This window comes from Squalius cephalus, assembly GCF_949319135.1.
Source record: "Squalius cephalus genome assembly, chromosome: 21".
NCBI classification, from domain to species: domain Eukaryota; kingdom Metazoa; phylum Chordata; class Actinopteri; order Cypriniformes; family Leuciscidae; genus Squalius; species Squalius cephalus.
This window is the reverse complement of record NC_137142.1, coordinates 14,956,096-14,976,628: the sequence shown is the minus strand read 5'-3', so window position 1 is coordinate 14,976,628 and position 20,533 is coordinate 14,956,096. Positions and strand designations below refer to the sequence as shown.

Below are 20,533 nucleotides of genomic sequence, written 5' to 3'. Positions count from 1 at the left end.
CCATTTAGAATTTTGTTAATGGTAATCTACAATCAGAGTTACACATATGAGGCAGTTTACGGGTTTAAAAATGTTTACAGAGAATTGTTTCAACATTATAAGGGAAACCTCTGCTGGTCAGGCTGTATTGTATTAGAGAACATGGCAGATTGTAATGCGTTTAAAATGACCACATACTGACTACACAACAACAAAATACAACAATACACAACAAATGTGAATTGCATATTGTCAGAGTTATATTCCGTTATGTTATGTTTCGGTTCTGTCTTCCTTATCTGGTAGTTTGACTCAGCTTGTTTGATCATTATTCCGTTCATCTGTTGTCAGATTCATTTTCTCATTAGTTCATGTGTATTTATTTATACTCCCTGTTCTGTTCAGTTCTTTGTCCTGTCTAGGTCAATGTTGAAGTTTGTTAATCTGTTTCCCTGCCTGTTCCGTGAGTTTTGGATTAAAGACTATTTGCATATTATTCTCCTGCGTCATGCGCTTAATTCCGAATAGCCACCTGTAATAAGGTTCAATGTTCGTATGGGTAAGGAAGGAAGAAGACAGGGGTCGGCGTGACTGAAACACTCAGTTTATTATAAATAAAAGTAAACAAACAAAAAGGGCGCACGTAGCGCATTCACCGTGCCACGCACAGCTTAACAAGAAACAAAACAACAAGACAGCTTCCACTCAAAAGACACAGACGCTCAGTGAGGTTTCAGTCCAACTCTCTCTCTCTCCTCCTCCCGAATGCCAGCTTATATCCGGTCTCTCCACGCCAATCACTGCAATCAGACACAGGTGTTCATCATTTTGCACTTGACCTACTTACTCACCGATCGGCCCCCTCCTTTCTCTCCTGCTACAGACTTCGCAAAACCACGCCCCCCTCGCCACATACCCCCACCGCCCGACTCAGGCCGGGGAGCCATCCGGCCTGCAGCCTCCCCCCCCCTCCTCCTGGAGAGGAAGTCAGCCACAACCATCTGTACACCCGGCCTGTGGATCACCTTGAACTTAAAAGGCTGTAAAGCGAGATACCAACGAGTGATCCGCGCGTTGGTATCCTTCATGCGGTGGAGCCACTGCAGGGGAGCGTGGTCCGAACAGAGGGTGAACTCCCGTCCCAAGAGGTAGTAGCGAAGGGTGAGAACGGCCCATCTGATGGCCAAACACTCCTTCTCTATGGTGCTGTACACCGTCTCTCTCTTAGAGAGCTTCCGACTGATGTACAGCACCGGCCGCTCCTCACCCTCCACCTCCTGGGACAGGACCGCGCCCATCCCCCTGTCCGACGCGTCGGTCTGTAGTATGAAAGGGAGAGAAAAGTCAGGGGCATGTAAAAGCGGTCCGCCACATAAAGCAGCCTTTATCTGGGTAAAAGCCCGCTGACACTGCTCCGTCCACTGGACCGTATCTGGTACCTCCTTTTTAGTTAGATCAGTCAGCGGGCTGGCGAGGTCCGAATAATTAGGCACAAACCTTCTGTAATAACCCGCCAGCCCCAGGAACTGTCTAACCTCCTTTTTGGTCTTGGGTCTCGGACAAGTCGCAACCGCTGCTGTCTTATCAATTTGGGGACGCACTTGCCCATGACCCAAGTGGAAGCCCAGATATCTTACTTCCACCCGCCCAATTGCACACTTCTTCGGGTTGGCCGTGAGCCCAGCTCGTCTCAGCGTCTTCAGGACAGCCCGCACCTGCTGCATATGACGCTGCCAGTCACCACTAAAGATGATGATATCATCCAAGTAGGCAGCGGCATATGCAGCGTGCGGTCGGAGAATCCTGTCCATCAGACGCTGAAACGTTGCCGGAGCCCCGAACAACCCGAAAGGAAGCGTGACAAATTGGTGTAACCCAAACGGCGTGGTGAAAGCTGTTTTTTCTTTGGATAATGGAGATAAGGGGATCTGCCAATATCCTTTAGTTAAGTCCAATGTCGAATAAAATCGAGCAGTACCCAGCCGATCAAGCAATTCGTCAACCCTTGGCATTGGATAAGCGTCGAACTTCGACACAGCATTCACCTTCCTGTAATCTACACAGAACCGAATCGAGCCGTCCGTTTTAGGAACTAAAACTATCGGGCTCGCCCAGTCACTGTTAGATTCTTCTATTACTCCCAACTCTAGCATCGACTCTAATTCGCTTTGCACAACTTTCTTTTTGTGCTCTGGCAGTCGATACGGCCGGCTGCGAACCACCACGCCCGGCTCTGTCTCAACGTGGTGCTGAATGAGGTCCGTTCGACCAGGCAGGGGCGAGAACACATCAGCAAAATCTGCTTGTAAATTATGCACATCAGTGAGCTGGGATGGTGAGAGGTGGTCTCCCCCAGCGGCCAGGGCGAGAGATTTTGTTTTGACATTCGCCTCTGGACCGAGATCCTCCTCTCCGCTCACCACCATCGCCAGCATCACTGATTCCACCTCAGACCATTTTTTAAGCAGGTTGAGGTGGTAAATTTGATGTGCTCCGCCCCTATCTGTTCGTATTACCTCATAGTTGAGATCTCCAATTCGCCGCGTAACCTCAAAAGGTCCTTGCCACTTTGCGAGTAATTTTGAGCTAGAGGTAGGAAGTAATACAAGCACTTTCTCTCCCGGTGTAAATTGACGCAGTCTAGCCCCCCTGTTGTACAGCCGACTTTGCTTGTCCTGAGCCTGTAACAAATTCTCCCGTGACAGCCGCCCCAAAGTGTGGAGTTTTGTTCTCAGGTCCAGGACATACTGAATTTCATTTTTACTAGCTGAAGGTCCGTCCTCCCAAGTTTCCCTAAGGACATCTAACACCCCGCGGGGCTGACGCCCATAGAGAAGCTCGAAGGGGGAAAACCCCGTGGAGGCTTGCGGGACCTCCCGTACAGCGAACAAGAGGGGTTCTAACCACCGGTCCCAATTTTTGGCGTCTTCTTGTACGAACTTTCGAATCATGGATTTCAAAGTGCGGTTAAATCGTTCGACCAGCCCGTCTGTTTGTGGGTGATAGACACTGGTCCGGATCGATTTAATGCCCAATAATCCGTAAAGTTCGCGTATCGTTCGTGACATAAACGCCGTGCCTTGATCGGTGAGAATCTCTTTCGGGATTCCCACCCGGGAGATTAATTGAAACAGAGCGCTCGCCACGCTATTTGCGGAAATATTGCGAAGCGGAACTGCTTCAGGATATCGCGTTGCGTAGTCCACCAGGACTAAAGCAAAGCGATGTCCCCGTGCTGACCGTTCTAATGGCCCGATGAGGTCCATACCAATTCGTTCGAAGGGGACCTGCATCAGCGGAATAGGGCACAATGGTGCTTTTGGGTTGGCCGGTGGATTCACCAACTGACATTCACGACAAGACGCACACCACTTGCGTACATTCTCGTGAATGCCCGGCCAAAAGAACCGGGCCATGAGACGGTTAAGTGTCGCTGTTTGTCCTAAATGCCCCGCCATTGGATTAGAATGAGCCGTCTGGAAAAGCATTTCCCGACGGCTTTTAGGTACCAACAACTGAGTTGTATCCTGCTTTGATTGGGCATCTTGGGTTACCCGATACAACTTATCTTTTAGGATTGCAAAATACGGATAGGTGAGTGGTTGGTCCGTGTGGAGAAGCTGGCCGTCGATAGAGCGAACCTGATCAAAGGCATGTTTCAGCGTGTCATCCTGGGACTGTTCCAGGGGAAAATCATCGCGCTCTGTGAGAATGGTTCTCTCCAGTGCACTCCGTTCCCCTGAACCAGTACCCAGAGGTTCCGGATCAGCTTCTCCCAACTGAGCAATCGCCACCTTCCCCTTATCCTTTTTTACCCAAGAAGCATCCGCACATAAATGACCCAATAACTCATTAAATGCTGGCCAATCTGTCCCCAAAATCAGCGGATGCCGGAGGTGCGGGTTAATCGCCACCTCCACACTATGCTTTTGTCCCCTAAATTGAATATCCACAGGCATTAACGGATAATTCACCACTTCCCCGTGCACACACCGTACCTTAACCATGCGGCTATTATCCAATGCTTTAGGTTGAATCAGGCTTTGGTGGACAGAGGTTTGGTTACAGCCTGAATCCACCAGAGCCTGAAAAGTACCCCCCTTTATACTCACGGGTATTTGGTACAGGCCAGCTTGATCAGGGGCAGCTTGCGGCGCGTCGGGGACCCGGATCAGCGTCCCCACCTCCATCACCGGACACCGGTCGATAAAATGACCCGGGTCCCCACAGCGCCAACAAGCCGGCCCGGGCTTCCCCGCCGCTCCAGTGGCAGGAAGCGGGTCAAGGGATTGGCGTGGAGAGAGAGGTAGCGCCGCCTGTGGAGGGAATCCCCCCCTCGATGGGCCCCCTCCCCGGGGAAGAGGCCTGGGGGAAGCTACCGGCTCCGCGGTTCCCCCTGTCCTCCACCTTGGAGCTGGCCTCGGTGGGAGGTTTCCCCGATACCTGGGAAGGGGAGAGGGCTTAGGAGAGGGGTTAAAAAGAGAGAGAGAGAGAGAAGCAGATGGTAGGGGTTCGCCGACCCCCGGGCACGCCACCATTTGGTCCTCCGCCAGCTGGATGGCCTGGTTCAGCGACGTCGGGCGGTGGCACTGGACCCACTGTGCAGTCTCCCGTGGCAACCGCGCCACGAACTGCTCCAGTACCACACGGTCGATGATTTCCTCGACGTCGCTTTCGTCGGCCATCAGCCACTTGCGGCAGGAGTCCCGGAGCTGTTGGGCCATGATGAAGGGTCGGCCAGACTCCTCAAGGTTCAGTGTCCTGAACCTCTGCCGATGTTGCTCTGGAGTCCGGCCAACCCGCTGAAGAATGGCCCGCTTGAGATCCTGATAGACCAGGAGATTCTGGACTGGCAGTTGGTGAGCGGCCACCTGCGCCTCTCCTGACAGCAGGGGTATCAGCCGCATTGGCCAGTCCGTCGAGGGCCATCCCCGGTCCTCAGCCGACCTCTCAAACAGCTCCAGGAATGCCTCCGGATCATCCTGGGGACCCATTTTATTGAGAGGTATCGGCGAGGACGAGTCTTTGTATGTTGGGGGGACGGCCCTAACCTCCCGGTCTATCCAGCTCCGGAACAGCTCGCGGTCTTCATGCTGGCCACGGAGGAGCGCCTCGAACCGTTTGTCCTGCTCCTCTTTTATGGCCAGCAGATGTTGGTGATGTTCTTGGTGAAGACCCGCGAGCGATTGGATGATGTCCGCAAATGGCGTTCCTGGCGGAGTCTGCATGGCGGCGGCGATCTTCTTCCTTCCCGGGATTCGGCACCAGTGTAATAAGGTTCAATGTTCGTATGGGTAAGGAAGGAAGAAGACAGGGGTCGGCGTGACTGAAACACTCAGTTTATTATAAATAAAAGTAAACAAACAAAAAGGGCGCACGTAGCGCATTCACCGTGCCACGCACAGCTTAACAAGAAACAAAACAACAAGACAGCTTCCACTCAAAAGACACAGACGCTCAGTGAGGTTTCAGTCCAACTCTCTCTCTCTCCTCCTCCCGAATGCCAGCTTATATCCGGTCTCTCCACGCCAATCACTGCAATCAGACACAGGTGTTCATCATTTTGCACTTGACCTACTTACTCACCGATCGGCCCCCTCCTTTCTCTCCTGCTACAGACTTCGCAAAACCACGCCCCCCTCGCCACACCACCCATGACAATAATGTGCATAAAGCCAGGAACAAATTGTATCCCTTGTGAAAGCACATGGTGGAATAATTTGGAGAACTTCTCATTTTTATGAAGTATTTATAACACAGAACCTATATGCTTTTGCAAGAACTCTAAATACTGTCAATTGTGTTTCTCCAGTAACCCCATCATTAGGGACATGGTACTATGAGGCAATGAGGAATATAATATATAATGAGAAATATATTGAGAAACAATATAAATTAAAGTTACTTAAGTACCAAACGGTGCCTTATGGCTCCAGTGTGTTCTTCAATGCAATATGAGAAACCTTTTTCATTAGGAAAACTCCCCTTATGACAGTTTAAGTGAGTAACTCTGAGCAGTCACAGTTAATTACACAACATTAGTTTATGATAAATAAATGACAGCAAGAGACTATTTGTTTTCATTTTATTTGCTTATAAACAGCACCCTTACACCTAAACTGATACAGATAGGCCACTGATGTTAATCACTTAGACATACAGTGAGATAATGATAATATAATGGTTTCCTTTCTTTTTTTTTGTAACATACAATAATTGCACAGATTTAAACTAGTTACACAGTATAGTTGCTAGCCATGCTAACAACTGCCCCCACAGTGGCTCCCACAGCCCCCACGATGGCTTGACCTGCCAAAGGGATTCCCGCAGCACCTAATGACATGAAAAATGACATGAAAAAAATTGTGTAGCCTATTTGCCCCTTGCATAAATCAGTTTTATTGTTAAAGTGCAATGATGATAAAAAATAAAAAATCCGGATATTTGGCTCACCAGCAGACTGAAGAGCAGCTACCACACCACCAGCTGCGACCCCTCCTCCGTTCGCCACGGCAGCAGCTGACATCAAAGAGGAGGCAAGTGATCCTGCAGCAATTCCACCGGCGGTGAAACCGGCCGCTGTTAAAACAGCAGGAGCTGCAACAATTGCTCCAGCTATTAGGAGAAACACAGTAGTTCAGGTGGATCAAATTCCATTAAAATAATTTATATATTTCACAAAATCAGGTTATTTATTTTAAAACTCATTTTCTGTGGCTTTATCCGAAATTGCTTACTCTATTGAACAAGCCCTTATTTTGAACAAATAGGCCTAGGCCTAATTACTTCACAGCCACTAAAAAGTACATTCTATATGGTATGAATATGTGTAGTATGAATATAATCTGGACGTACTACATACACACTGTTGTCATTATGATGTGACCTACACTTTTGATTTTATATAATGTTAATTTTGACAAAATAACATAAAACAGCAGATAAAACTATAAAATATAAAGGCCTGGGCCACGTTCAAGCTCAAACCGGTGCGCAAAGGTTTGCTACAGTTTCCGGGTTGAACAACATATTTCCTACAAACGGTGTGCAAAGGGGTTTGAGATAGGCCTACGTTTTAGGCTTGTTTGACTTGAGCCGGCGCTGCACAGACCGATCGGTTTATGACATCAAAGTACCGCGAGAGCAATTGAAAAACATTCGGAGCTGTCTAGCTGCTCTCTAATCTCTCTTGCGGTATTTTGATGTTATTCGCCAATCGGTCTGTGCAGCGCAGGTTAAGTCGAACAAGTCTTTTGTCTTGTTTGGTGAGTGTGTCAAAAATGTCAGCCCAATCAGCAGCAACATGTATATAAACCAATGGGTCCAAGTAAGGTCGTTTACAAATGTATCTGCTGCAGCTCGGTATACGCAACAATTTAAGGTAGGCTATGTAGGATATGTTTGTTGTAAGAGTTTTATAAAATATTGCATATCATAGGGATGGGCAAATGAAGCCTCACGAAGCACTTCGTTTTTCGTTGATCACGTGTTTCTCTGAAAACAATACGCGCTCTGGCACGTGAAACGTGACTTGTGAAACGTCATCAGTCGCTGCCCAAATACTGTTTCAATTCAAAGTTCACATCTAGCCAAGTCCAGTTCAAATCCCCGGATGTGTTCTTGATCCGCCCCTTTTACCTTGGATGCATCGAGAGGTGACTTGGGCCCTGTCCCAAATGGCGCAAGTCATGTGGACTTTCGGTCTCGTGGACTTAAATTGCGCGTGCTCGCCGAGTCTACGAGTCCGTAGGCCATCCCATTCAGCATTTTAACGCTCTGAAGTGTGCTTAGCAGTGCCCCCTTGCCCTTTGTACCCCTGAAGCGGTGTTCCGCGAAGCCCGCATAGATGCAGGCTCCACACACTTTAACTAGGAATCCTTGCGAAAGGCCAATCAGACAACGGATGGGAGGAGATTTCGCTCACAGATAATTGTTGACATGGCTGAGAAGAAAATATTAAAGTTTTTATGACCTAGATGTACATTTTACCAGTTGTTACCTACAGTTTATACAAACATTATGGTCATCGACCAGTGGTTGATGTCTCAAACATAATAATAGTGCGTTGAATAATACGATCACATTCCGGACTTGTGGATGTGAAATTTTAAATAATGTGAAATTTACGATCACATTATGATTCATTAAATAAATAGAACCGAATGTCAGGGCTTTACTGAGTCATATGTAAACATAGTATGAATATTGAAACCTGTAAATTAATTTAAAACTCATGCACATTTTCATTATGTGTTAAAATTGTAATCTTAGTTCAAATGGAACATTATGTATTATTATGTAGGCCTACAACTGTAGCCTATACATAATTTAAATAAGAATAATGTATCTATTGTCTAATGCCCAGGTGGCATGCATAATATCAAAATATAGAACTGTAAAATTAGGCTGTGTAGTTGACATGGAGATAAGACGTCGGAGCGCAAAAATGTGATTTCTCCTGTCCAACAACCAGACCGTTATTTCCGGCTTGACGATCGAGTCTGTCCCAAAAATACCTCTCAATGCGCCCTCTTTGACTCGCTCCAAGGGCCCTATAGGTCTGCACTACATGACGTCACCAAAGTGTGGACTCTGAGGAAGTCCACAAGTCCGGAGTGTGCCATTTGGGACAGGGCCTTGTGCGGACTTGAGACAGCCAGGTATCCCAGAATGCATCTCACACCAACCAGCAACCCGCGTAATTTAAAAATGCTACTGTTATTGTGTCACGAAATGTAGTTTTAAGAGTTTTTCAAGCGAGAATGTAGTTGATTAAAGCTCAAATATGTGGTTTATTTATAAAGATAGCGCCTATAGGAAAATTTGATCTGACGTTTTCGGAGTTGTGAGATCAGCGCTCATGTAGGCTACCCCACCTGGAACAGCCTTTCCTCGGCTAGTCCTTCAGACGTTTGCCGCTGGCTCGGATGTCTCTAGTCTAGTGGTTTAACATGAGATATAAATCGTCTTGTGTAGGCCTATATCTAACGGGCGTTTTATTTATTTTATTTTATTTTATTTTATTTTATTTTATTTTTTTGTCTCATTAATCTATAATTTGTTCCCTGGCAAACGCTTTGGCTGAGGGCAAAGTGAAGTTTCATAGCTTTATATATTTAGTCTATTTGACTTTAACATTGTAGCCTAGAGAGCTGACTTATGTTTGACTGAATCGTTTACTGGCTTCATATACATTTTAGGCACTTATACTTTTATAATGGCTATTATTGATCATTAAAACTGACATTTAACAAAAAGGGTTATGTCATTTTATTTTATATATTTAAAACATATAAAATATTTTATTACATGTTGCTTATTCTCTTCACTGTATGTAGGCTGTTTTAATGATCAATATTATAATGTTTGTATGTAGGCTATCATATTTTTAAAATGAAAACAAAAAGAGTCAGGGTTGTGTTATATTTCGTGTGGTTATTAATATATGCAGTGAAGATAATCAATTGCGTTGCCTGAACCACATTTGTGTGGCCATTAATATGTTTAAGATTTTTTTTAAATGAAAATGAAAAGACTAGAGGCAGAATGGTGTTTTATAAGATATTTTGTTTTATTGTAGCCAAAATATACATAAAGAGATAACCGGAGTAGCCAGAGCGAGCTGAGTGACGCATTTGCAGAATTATCGGACTTGCGTCCTCCCGTCATCGGGAGTTCGTTCTCCTGAGTCGAACTTGTCATGTCCGAACTGCCAAGGACTCAAGTCCAAAGTTTGCGTACTTGGTATTGAGAAACGGCCATGGTGTTCAACGCACCACCGTTTCCGTTTAAAAAACGTTTCGTAACTTTTTGTCTGGGTTGAACGCAGCCCTGGTTTCAGACAGGGCTTTATAATTAAACTAGGATTAGGCCAGTTAAATTAGACATCTCAGTAGCTTTTAAAAATGTCTTAGAAAACACATTAGCCTATACTGATGTGCATCTTGAGAAAAAAAAAAAGCATTTACATATTTTAAGATATGTCAGTGCAAGTTCTTTTCAGTTAAAACAGCTCAAACATGCATTTTAGAGGCTTAAGCCGTGCCTGTGAAACCAGGCAGAAATATAGGTTATAATATAATTTTAAGAATTTTACCTGCTGCTGCACCTGTTGCAATAAGCGTTACTAGAGGATAGATAGAAAAAACAAGTAAACTCATTTATTGATAAACAATCTAGTTAGAATAATCAAAATATATAGCCTACTTACAGGGATCCATCTTAAGTCGACTCTGTTAAAACGAACAAACAGGATGCTCTTGCTTTAGGCTACACTGATCTCAATATGTGAGAGCTTGCTTAAATAGCGTTCTGGGTGTCTCACTTCTCAAGAAAGGAAAGCGAAACTAACATCAGAGACAACAAGCTGTGGTCCTCGCTGCAGCCTAGCGCGATGACGTAAAGATATAATCTGATACTATAAAGGTAGCCTACAACTAATAGGTACTTCAATTACTTAGCCTACATTGTTAATTTTTGTTGTTGTTGTAAACTGTTTTTATGCATAAGCAAACATTCTCTAACTCGCAGCCTACTTTTTCACATTCTTAATTGAAATGACGCATTTCTCAAATCTCTTTGACAGATCCTTGAAATATATATATATATATATATATTAGTAATGCCACTGAAAAATAATGTCTTCGCTGTGTCTGTTAAACATAAGCTGTTTATATATTTTTTCTTTCTTTTTATTTAGTTTGTGAAACTTTACATGAAGATTCGATAATTTCATTCCTGTAGAGGTTCTGTCTGTTCTGTTTGTTTATTGTTGCATTATAATAGTAAAAAAACAACAACAAAAAAAAACCTAGGACATTCACAGAAAAAACACAGTTGAACACGCATGCGCTGTAGTAGGTTTCGATTACCTCATGAATGTTTAAACGCGCATGCTCGCGATGACATTATACCCTACACAAATTACATTGTTTTATAAAATCTGTATGACATAACATCTTTGCAACTTTGTTTGACAGGATATAGCCTATTCATGGTTAACTAAGATTTAGCAGTTTAACTTGATGTCTATATCTGTAACTGTAAAAGTTTAAATTCCTCCATGAAAGCCATAACATGTTTTTCTTCCTACTGACAGCTTCAAATCTCTCCAAGCAATAAAATATTTGAAATACTAGATAGCATTTTGTATTTTATCTCCAATGACACTGGCCAAGAAAGGAAACCGAAACCAAATCACAAACAAATAGAGCGGAACAATAGACAAGCATGGAGGAAGGCAGGCTCGATTATATGGCTTGCTGTTTGCTCACTGAGTGAGTTATATAGGTCAATTACAAGAACAAGGTTGCCATGTGACAGAAGTTTGACCAAAGACTTACAAATTGCGCAAGAACATGGGAGACAAATGGCTATAAAATTCCCACAAACTGGATCCACACAGAAATATACAACAAATGTTTAATTTCCTTGAAGTAAGGGGAAATTACAAATTTCATCCCTCATATTTTTAAGTTGAAATGGCAGGTGCATAAATTGTGTATATATACACTGTAACTACACTAAGTGCTCCCACAAATAGTACATTGTTATCATCAGTTATTATCAGAGGGTCTATTTAAGCATAAGCTCTTGGGTCATCTCCATCTCTTCCTCTTCTTCATCGTCTTCCTCCTCAGGTGAAGGTGGTCTCTTGGAATGAGAAAGCAAATCTGCAGCTCCACCTACAACAGCACCTGCTGCTCCACCCACAGATGCCACGGCTGCTGCCGCACCTGCAGACAGCCCAGCAGCACCTGACCAGGGAGAACGTGCAGAGGAAGCGACAATCTTGAAATCACCAAAAGACTGTAGGCTAACATGTTCTTCAACATTTTTAGAATGACATGGGGGTCAGGAAATGATGGACATTTTTATGTTTGGGTAAACTATTCCTTTAAAATGGAATATGCACCCATTTCATAGTATGGCCTATTTGTTTTGTGATGGATTTATTAATTAATCAACTTTAATTAATCAACTAACATTTGTTTTTCTTGCAGGAACGACATTCATGTGCTTTTAAATGTTTCCAAGCTCTTTGGGGAAAACTTGTGACTTTGAGTGTGTGTGTGTGTGTGTGTAAATAACAAACAGGGGAAGTGAAACAGACAGAAAAGACTATCGCAACTTCCTTTAAACTTTTAATAAAAAAATACCTGCTGACTGAAGGAGCGCAACCAAACTCCCCGCAGCCACTCCTCCCCCGTTGGCGATGGCTGCTGATGACATCATGCTGGCAGCCAGAGAACCCGCTGCTATACCAGCAGAGGTGAACCCCGCCATGGTGAGCGCCACCGGAGCCAATACAACAGCACCAACTAATGGACATAAACAGCACCAACTATCTTCTGTAGGCTACAACTGATACAAGTTCATTTGAAGTAACAACCCTCAGAACAACTTTACCTGCCCCAGTTGCGACCCCAATTATGGTGAAGAGTCCTGAAAAAGAATAAACCTGATGAAATCACTGCAGAATTTATTTGTAACAGTCTGTAGGCGAGCCATTCCACCGAAAGGGTGACATTTCTGTCCCCAGGACACTATGTATAAATTAACTCTAAAATACATTTTATTATTAAGCACAATGTCCTGCACATTAAGCTAACTACAAATTGAAAATGTATAATTAAAAACAAAAATAAAAACTACAAAGAACACACACACACACACACACACACACAAAAAAGCATTTTCTGCATGTCCTCACTCTCGATCTCTAAACATGAAATATAATGATTAAAATCCTTCAGAAATCTTTTTTTTTTGCATTGTTGTGTGACTTTATATCCTATCCAATCTATGCTTTAAAATGTCTTTTTTTCATGAGAAGGTCAATCTCAACATACTGTCACCTAAATTAATTCTTAGATTTTATTTGTTTATTTTAAAAATATGAACTTTTGGTAAGTCACTAGAATTTGCTCAGTGTCCTCATGCTATTAGCATGTATGTTATGTGGCCATATGCCGTGTATTTGATAACTTTTTGCTTAAATTCAATCCTGTTACTTTCAGTCCTGTTACTTATGAAAAATAACAGGAGTGAGTTAAAGTAGCAGGAGTGAGTAGAGTCCTCTGTTTTGTTGATTTAATACTGTAAATATTAGTTGATATAATACTATTCACCTGAATTATGAGTTTTAAGGTTGCAATTACTTATATTGTAGACATTAGCATTAATTTTACAATGTGAACACCATACTTCCAGCCAGGAAGCCAGTCCACCACGAAGTGACTTAAACTTTTTGTCTTTCTCATATTTTGTAGAAGATGGAGAAAACCCATATGCAGGTGCCAGAAACACCCACCGATGTTACAATGGAAGGAGCGAAACACACCCGCAACCCTCTCTTTTCTCCCTTTTTTTGTCTTAACTTCCCTCTCTCTCCCCTTCTTTCTCTTTCCACCTCCTTCGCTGTGAAGTACAACTAGAACATAGTACATCACTTAAACACAGAAACCTAATGCACACAGTCATGTACACTCTCTCATGCACACACGGACACTCATTCCTGTTATGTTCATTCCTGTTATGTTCATTTCTATTACCAAGTGTTCATTCCTGTTACTGTTTTTTTACATGTAACATGCATCCATCTTCTGCTTAGAAACCTTGAAAAAAAAATGAATCAAGTTGCCTGAGATTGACCAATGCACATTTTGAATAGTTAAATATGTGTAGTATTAGATTCACTGTTGAAAAAATATAAAAATAAAATTTAATTTTGAAGAGTTACAACACGCAAATGTCACCCATTCGCTGGAGTGGCCCAGGCAGGCCTACATGCCCTAAATTATTTTGGAATTCTTAAATGTTCAATTCAATTACCTACTACCTGACAAATAGGCCTAATGAATTTGAATAAGATTAGAGAGATAGGCTACAAAAAGTCTAACAGCAACTTTTTGCTGATGTATCAAGCAAAACAGAGGAAGAATGTCGGTGTCAGTTATTTTGTAACAATCCTTTTGGGGAAATCTTATTTTTTAATTGTTCTTATTTCCTTAAAACGGATAGTTCCGGTTCTCGATTGATTCTTTCTAAACATGCATGCACATAAAACAAAATACAATAGACTAAAGTCCATTCCTTGATTCTGATTGGTTGAGTCGCGTTCGAAGCCGTTATGCTACTATACAAACATTACAAATGTGCATGGGCAAAATATTAAAATAAATATTTTATAGATTAGCCTAATATTAAACTACGGCTTCTTATATAGAATATTTGAAAAGTAGCTAAACAATATATAGTCTACTTTTCAAATATTAATGCTGATCACGTATTAAACCTATTTTACAACGATTTTGCAGTGTAGCCTAAGTAGGCCTACTTTATACATAAGAACACATTTCTTCTACAATCTCAAATATGCATAAGAACAACAAATATCTAAATATTACGATTTTATTTTCTGATTGAACATTTATGTTGTTAATTTTTAATTGTTACCCCATCTACATTTGAACATTACCGATTATCCTATTTCTAATTGAATGTAAATGGTCCTGCAAAAGGAGTTCATACCTCCTGCATTTTACACTTGCATAACATCTCATATTCATAAAAAAGCAAATGTTTGCGCTACTTACCGCGCTTCATGATTTAGAAGATTGTAGCATAGGAGTTTGTAACTTGGTAGCACCACAGCTATGGCCAAAGAGTATCTTTGCTATGGCTATATGCTGCAGACGGAATGACGTAAGGAAACTGAAACTGCTTGCTTTGAAATCACGTTTAGATGTGGTAGTGAGTTTCAATTTCTATCTCCCCTTCAGCGCGTGCGCAACCTCAAGACGACGAAATACCAGTAGGCCTAGGCTACGTCGTGCAAGGCTAGTTTTAGGGCTATATAGCACATTCAGACATCCCAACCTGCCAAAAGTCATTTCAGTGAGGTGCTATAAGACACATACGCCAGACTACATGAAAGTGTACCCCTCTCTTATAAGAGTAAAACATAATGAAAGTCTTGCACGCTGTACAGTAACAGTGACCTCAGCATTGGCCATTGCGGGTTAAATGATTGTAAAAGACATGTTGAGGTGAGTTTTGTTTAAATGCTTTTTTTCTTTTCTTTTTTTCTGTAATTTCAAAGACGTTCAGTTATTGTGCTTTTAAATTTTATGCCATCTATATGTATCTTCCTTTTATGTTTTTATCACCTTTTATGATGATACAGTAATATCCGTTGGTGTAGCTACTGAAAATGGATAAAATTCAACAATTTGAACATGGAGCCACATTATATCTATTAATGGGACGATTACAAAAGAAAAGTTTATTAAGAATGAGAATATATATCAAGATATCTTTATTAGGGTACTTTTAGAGTTACAGGCACACACACTTTGGAAAAATACTATTTATGGCACTCAGTAATGTTCAATTATGTTGATAGAAAAAAAAGAGAGATACATTTCATACATTATTTGTTCTTCAGAAAATGTGTACTAATTTACTCATGGAGCCACATTAACATTCCTATTTATTGGGACTTTTTTTGCCCAAACTTTGACCCAAATGTATTTGTCTGAGAACCTCCAGATTTTATGGAAGATAAATTTCGCCACAGGAAAAAAAACAAAAACAAAAAACATGCTTTTGCACATCATAATTATTATTGAAATTCTGATTTAGCAAGTCATAAATATGAAATAAGAATACTGGTCCGAATTATGACAAGTCAGTCGAAATTATCACGTGAAAGAATACGAATTTCAGAACACCTGCACTATACTTTCATTATAGTCACATGTGACAGGAAGTCACAGCAAAGCCTAGAAGAACCATTTTTGGTGCAAAGAACCTCTTAGTGAAAAGTTCTTAAAAGAAGTATTATTATTAGTGTGAAGAACATTTTAATAATCTGAAGAACCTTTTTCCACTGTAGAAAACCTTTTGTGAAAAAGTTCCTTGGAAGGTTCTTCATGGAACCACAGATGCCTGTAAAGAACTATTTGTTTGTACTGTACCCTTCTGGTCAACTTCCAAACTTTGCATTGACACTTAATTTCTCCATGATTAATAACGTTTTTGTTACATTCACTTTGTACAAGTCACTTTGGGTAATAATACATAATTTTTATAATTTATTATAAATTATACATTTAAATTTTTTCAATACACTTAATCATGCAAAAAAATACAGATATTTTCCACATTGATATATAGGAGGACAGGAATTTAATATTTTGATTCATTTTAAATAGTACATTTACACATTATATGAGAAACCATCAGGAATGTTGTTAATTCTGAACTCGATGACAGGATGTAAAAGTGCTTTTAGTAAAGTAAATCATTTTCATTTTAAGACAGTGACATGAAAAATCACAGATTTTTCAAGATTTCCAAGGTATCATGTGCTTACATTCTTATCTAAAATTACAATTACAAGAACACACAATTACATATACACACAGAGTCTGCTTCCAAACACCTTTCATGGACTGTCAGTTTTTTCTGCTGCGTCGCAAGATGCTCAATTTAGCTGGTATATTTTCAACATTATAATTGCAAAGCTGCACTGACTATTGCTGCGTCCCAATTCAGAGGCTGCATCCTTTGAAGGCCAAATGCAGCCTCCAAATGTGTCCTTTGTTTCCTGTGAAAACAAAGTGATGGAAACATAGCTCCAGTTTCTAGGTGACAAGAACAGTCCTCCGTAGGCTAGACCGCGGCCTTTGAAGGATGCAGCCCTAGAATTGGGACGCAGCTTTTGTCAGTGTTTGCGATCAGAAGCTCGATGGAGATTTCTTATCTCCTCATCCTCCTCAGCAAACCAACAGCTCCTCCAAAGAGACCCCCTGCAGCGCCACCCACAGACGCCACACCAGCTGTTGCAGCTGCAGACAGCCCTGCAGCACCTGAGAGAGAGAGAGAGAACAAAACTCATATGACATCAATAACCGAAAACGTATGGAAGCTTGTTTCCGCCACTGAATAAAACATTATAAAAGATAATTGCGACTTTATCTCACAATTGCGAGATTATATCTCGCAATTCTGACTATTTCTCACAATTGCTTGTTATAAAGTCAGAATTGCGTGAAATAAAGTCGCAATTGCGTCTTATAAAGTCAGAATTCTGACTTTTTTTCTCAGAATTGTGAGATAAAGTCCAATTCTAAAAGGGGGGAAAAAAGACGGACTTTTTTTTTTTTTTTTACCTCAGAATAGTTTATATCTCACAATTCTGACTTTATAACACGCAATTGCGTATTATAAAGTCAGAATTGCGTGATATAGGCTACGTTCACACTGCAGGGCTTAATGCTCAATTCCGATTTTTTGAAAAAATTTGATTTTTTTGCAAGGCCGTTCACATTTCCAATTAAATGCGACCTTTTGTGATCTCCTGTGTGAACGTGAAATGACCCAGAAGTGACCCGCATGCGCAGAAGAGTACTCAACGGTCAACGACGTCACTTGTTGTTTGCGGAAGTAGCTAAACATCTTTTTTTATTTTTTTTTAGCTAAACTTGAACTAACTGTGATTCCCTCACACACACACGAGCGCGCGCAGCGACCGTTACACAAGAGCCAGACAGCAGCCGCTGACCTATCTAATATCAGATTCAGCACAAATAAGTTAACATAACGTATATATAATGGCCGTGGGCTTTTATTTAATTTTTTTTAATTAACGGGCTCGTCGAGGTCGACCCGTTCGGCAGATTTACCTCAGCTCGACGAATATGCAGTCCGTTTTCAAACCGACGACTACAGAATTATGCCGTTTTTCGCGTATCAATGACGTGCGGGTCGGATACATGCGACCTGGCCGTTCAGACTGAAGTCGCATTTCAAAAGATCGGATATGTATCGGATTTGGGACCACATACCCAAGTGGCCTGGGTCGCATTTGAAAAGATCGGATCTGTGTCGTTCAGACTGTCATGAAAAGATCAGATACAGGTCGCATAGGGGCAAAAAAATCGGAATTGGGTCGTTTCAGCCTGCAGTGTGAACGTAGCCATAAAGTCGCAATTGCGAGAAAAAAAGTCAGAATTCTGACTTTATAATACGCAATTGCGACTTTATTTCACGCAATTCTGACTTTATATCTCGCAATTCTGAGAAATAAAGTCAGAATTGCGAGATGTAAACTCGCAATTGTGAGATAAAAAGTCGCAATTATCTCTTAAAATGTTTTATTCTGTGGCGGAAACAAGCTTCCATAGAAAACGCCTTGCTGCACAATGACGCATAAAACGGGTGTAGTAAGTTAGCTTCCAATCTTGTACAATACAAAAACATTCCATGTATATCAGGCACTATTTTATAAATCAGTTTAGCTAATAATTTACAATACAGGTTGTTAAATTGTTTTTCTCTTAAGGTATTTATAGTCTTATTGAAGGTTTAGCAAACACCAGAAAACAACTCCCTTTGAACTTTTAGTAAAAAAATACCTGCAGACTGGAGCAGTGCGACCAAACTCCCCGCAGCCACTCCTCCCCCGCTGGCGGCTGCAGCTGACGACATCATGCCGGCTCCCACCGAACCGGCCGCGATCCCGGCGGCGGTGAACCCCGCCATGGAGAGCGCAAGCGGGGTCAAGGCAACGGCACCAGCTAATCAACGTGAAAATACATAGAGAAAAAAAAAAGCATTTATCATTTAATTTATTGTTCTAACAAGCATTAGCCTATCTATATGAACCCTGCTGATTTTGTTTTTAAACCGGTCTAGAATGCTCCTCACCGGCCCCAGCTGTAACCCCAATGACGGTGGCAGCTAAAACATTAAAATATAATGGATTAAAAAACAAACGACGCAACACAGAGGTACATTTGTTTTGTGTCGTTTATGAATACGTGTTACTCACCGTTCGGAATCCACATGCTTTCGAAAAGTTTACTTTACTCTAAACTACACCGTGACAACAGCAGAATGATTTCACACACACTTTGAAGACCCCACGAAACGGAACATAAATAAATGTAGGCTTCTTCTTCTTGGTGTTTTATGGCAGTGGGCATCCAAAAAGTTGCATTACTGCCACTTGCTGTCTATCCGCTTGTACTACTTCTACTTCTTGTAAATGAAGATGATTTTGTGCTTTTGGATTTAAAATAAAAATGTAAATTACACTTTTAAAGTAAAAGAGCTCAGGAACTTTCACTTAAATCGGACTCAATAGGGTTCTTTATACCAGTGGTTCTCAACTCCAGTCCTCGGGACCCGCTGCTCTGCACATTTTGTATGTCTCCCTTATTTAACACACCTGAATCACATCATCAGCTCGTTAAGAGAGACTCCATGAACTGAACTGAGTGTGTCAGATAAGAGAGACATACAAAATGTGCAGAGCAACGGGTCCCGAGGACTGGAGTTGAGAACCACTGCTTTACCATTCAATATTTTTTTAAAAAAGGTTCGAGGTTTGTGTTTTTTGTTATTGTGTGATTATTAGCAAACTTATCCAACTTCTATCAACTGTTCTATTCTATTCTACTATTCTGTTGTGTACATAACTTTTCCCCACATATATTACAGTTAACCGGAAATCTCTTTATTTACATTGTTGGATAGATACATGAATTTACTTTCTATCTGACCTTTTAGATCAGTCAGCTCAGTTTCATTCTTATGAAAAATTTATGAATAAATGGTAATTTCCTATTAAATATAGAGAATATTATTTTGTGATAAAACCATTTCCACAGGTCTATTGACTTTAATGAAAAGCCTTTTCTGGTTATAATTGTGAAATAACATCCAAAGATGTTATTACATATTTTGAATAAAAATATGCTTCTGTTAATTGTATGATGAACCTTATGATCTTATTTGGTTTCATATTCACAAAAGTATATGAAGACCTTGCTGAAGGTCTTCATGGCTGACTTTCATTTGAGTCTCTCCAATGTATTGATAACAAAAAATGTAGAGATACAATCGTATTCGCTAAAGAGTTGAAGCTTCTTGAAATTTTAAATTTTATATGCTGTCTTCTTTCTTTAAGTAATAATCAATGATTTATTTGTTTATTTGCTTTATTTTTATTTAAATCAATATTATTGTACTTTTGCCTAATGTTTTCTTCTTTCTTTTCTTTTTCTTTATGTATTGTAAACCCAAACTTTTAAGTTACCATCTTTTTTGGATGTCATGTTAAAGTTGTAAATGTTTAATATTTGTCTTAAAAAAAAAAGCCTTATTAAAAAGCGTATTACTGCCCTCCACAGGTCAAAGTTTGTAGGCTATGCATGTATGAATGATTGTCTTTTTTTTAAAAAATACATTTTTATTGATTTTAAAGAATTACAACTACAGTCAAGGGGGGTACAAAAAAAGTGACAAACTTAAAAGTTAAACAAAAATGTGAAAATGCTCACAGATTGAAACACACTTTGCAGCTTTCTTATTTTTCAAACCCAATATTGTGTTTAGGTATTGTTGAATTTCTGATCTTAAAATGAAAAACAAAGGCTTATTTCCTCCAAATTTACATGTATTAATACTAAATTTAGATAAAAGAAGTAGCAGGTTAATTATGATAAGAGAAAAAAACAAATAACACATTTTTAAAGCACAGTTG

At 40.9% G+C, this 20,533-nt stretch overlaps 3 protein-coding genes across 3 annotated transcripts; all 3 read right to left on the bottom strand.

Moving 5' to 3' along the window:
* Positions 1-568: 568 nt before the first annotated feature.
* On the bottom strand, positions 569-5,514 carry LOC307148981 (uncharacterized protein). Its single transcript, XM_079854970.1, has 2 exons — positions 4,092-5,514; positions 569-779 (listed from the first exon to the last, which is right to left on the bottom strand). Exons 1-2 carry the CDS (start codon positions 5,205-5,207, stop codon positions 777-779), a joined length of 1,119 nt encoding a protein of 372 aa, XP_079711096.1. The 5' UTR covers positions 5,208-5,514; the 3' UTR covers positions 569-776.
* A 558-nt stretch (positions 5,515-6,072) lies between these two features.
* Positions 6,073-14,647, bottom strand: LOC307149804 (uncharacterized protein). The gene is made up of 8 exons (XM_079856371.1): positions 14,577-14,647; positions 12,388-12,423; positions 12,138-12,299; positions 11,564-11,735; positions 10,186-10,211; positions 10,076-10,105; positions 6,433-6,594; positions 6,073-6,312 (listed from the first exon to the last, which is right to left on the bottom strand). Exons 1-8 carry the CDS (start codon positions 14,584-14,586, stop codon positions 6,215-6,217), a joined length of 696 nt encoding a protein of 231 aa, XP_079712497.1. The 5' UTR covers positions 14,587-14,647; the 3' UTR covers positions 6,073-6,214.
* A 1,506-nt stretch (positions 14,648-16,153) lies between these two features.
* LOC307149559 (uncharacterized protein) lies at positions 16,154-18,969 on the bottom strand. Its single transcript, XM_079855932.1, has 4 exons — positions 18,818-18,969; positions 18,694-18,726; positions 18,402-18,563; positions 16,154-16,853 (listed from the first exon to the last, which is right to left on the bottom strand). The coding sequence occupies exons 1-4, from the start codon at positions 18,831-18,833 to the stop codon at positions 16,744-16,746; spliced, it is 321 nt and encodes a 106-aa protein (XP_079712058.1). The 5' UTR covers positions 18,834-18,969; the 3' UTR covers positions 16,154-16,743.
* Positions 18,970-20,533: the final 1,564 nt, after the last annotated feature.

What these genes read in the sequence shown, in the direction of transcription:
- LOC307148981 (XM_079854970.1), bottom strand. Translation starts at nt 5,207, where the DNA reads ATGCAGACTCCGCCAGGAACGCCATTTGCGGACATCATCCAATCGCTC.
- LOC307149804 (XM_079856371.1), bottom strand. An exon ending in TGGGGTCGCAACTGGGGCAG is followed by an intron (nt 12,300 to 12,387) that starts GTAAAGTTGTTC and finishes TATGTCCATTAG; the next exon opens with TTGGTGCTGTTGTATTGGCT. An exon ending in AGCTGCTCTTCAGTCTGCTG is followed by an intron (nt 6,313 to 6,432) that starts GTGAGCCAAATA and finishes TCATGTCATTAG; the next exon opens with GTGCTGCGGGAATCCCTTTG.
- LOC307149559 (XM_079855932.1), bottom strand. An exon ending in TGGGGTTACAGCTGGGGCCG is followed by an intron (nt 18,564 to 18,693) that starts GTGAGGAGCATT and finishes CACGTTGATTAG; the next exon opens with CTGGTGCCGTTGCCTTGACC. An exon ending in CGCACTGCTCCAGTCTGCAG is followed by an intron (nt 16,854 to 18,401) that starts GTATTTTTTTAC and finishes TCTCTCTCTCAG; the next exon opens with GTGCTGCAGGGCTGTCTGCA.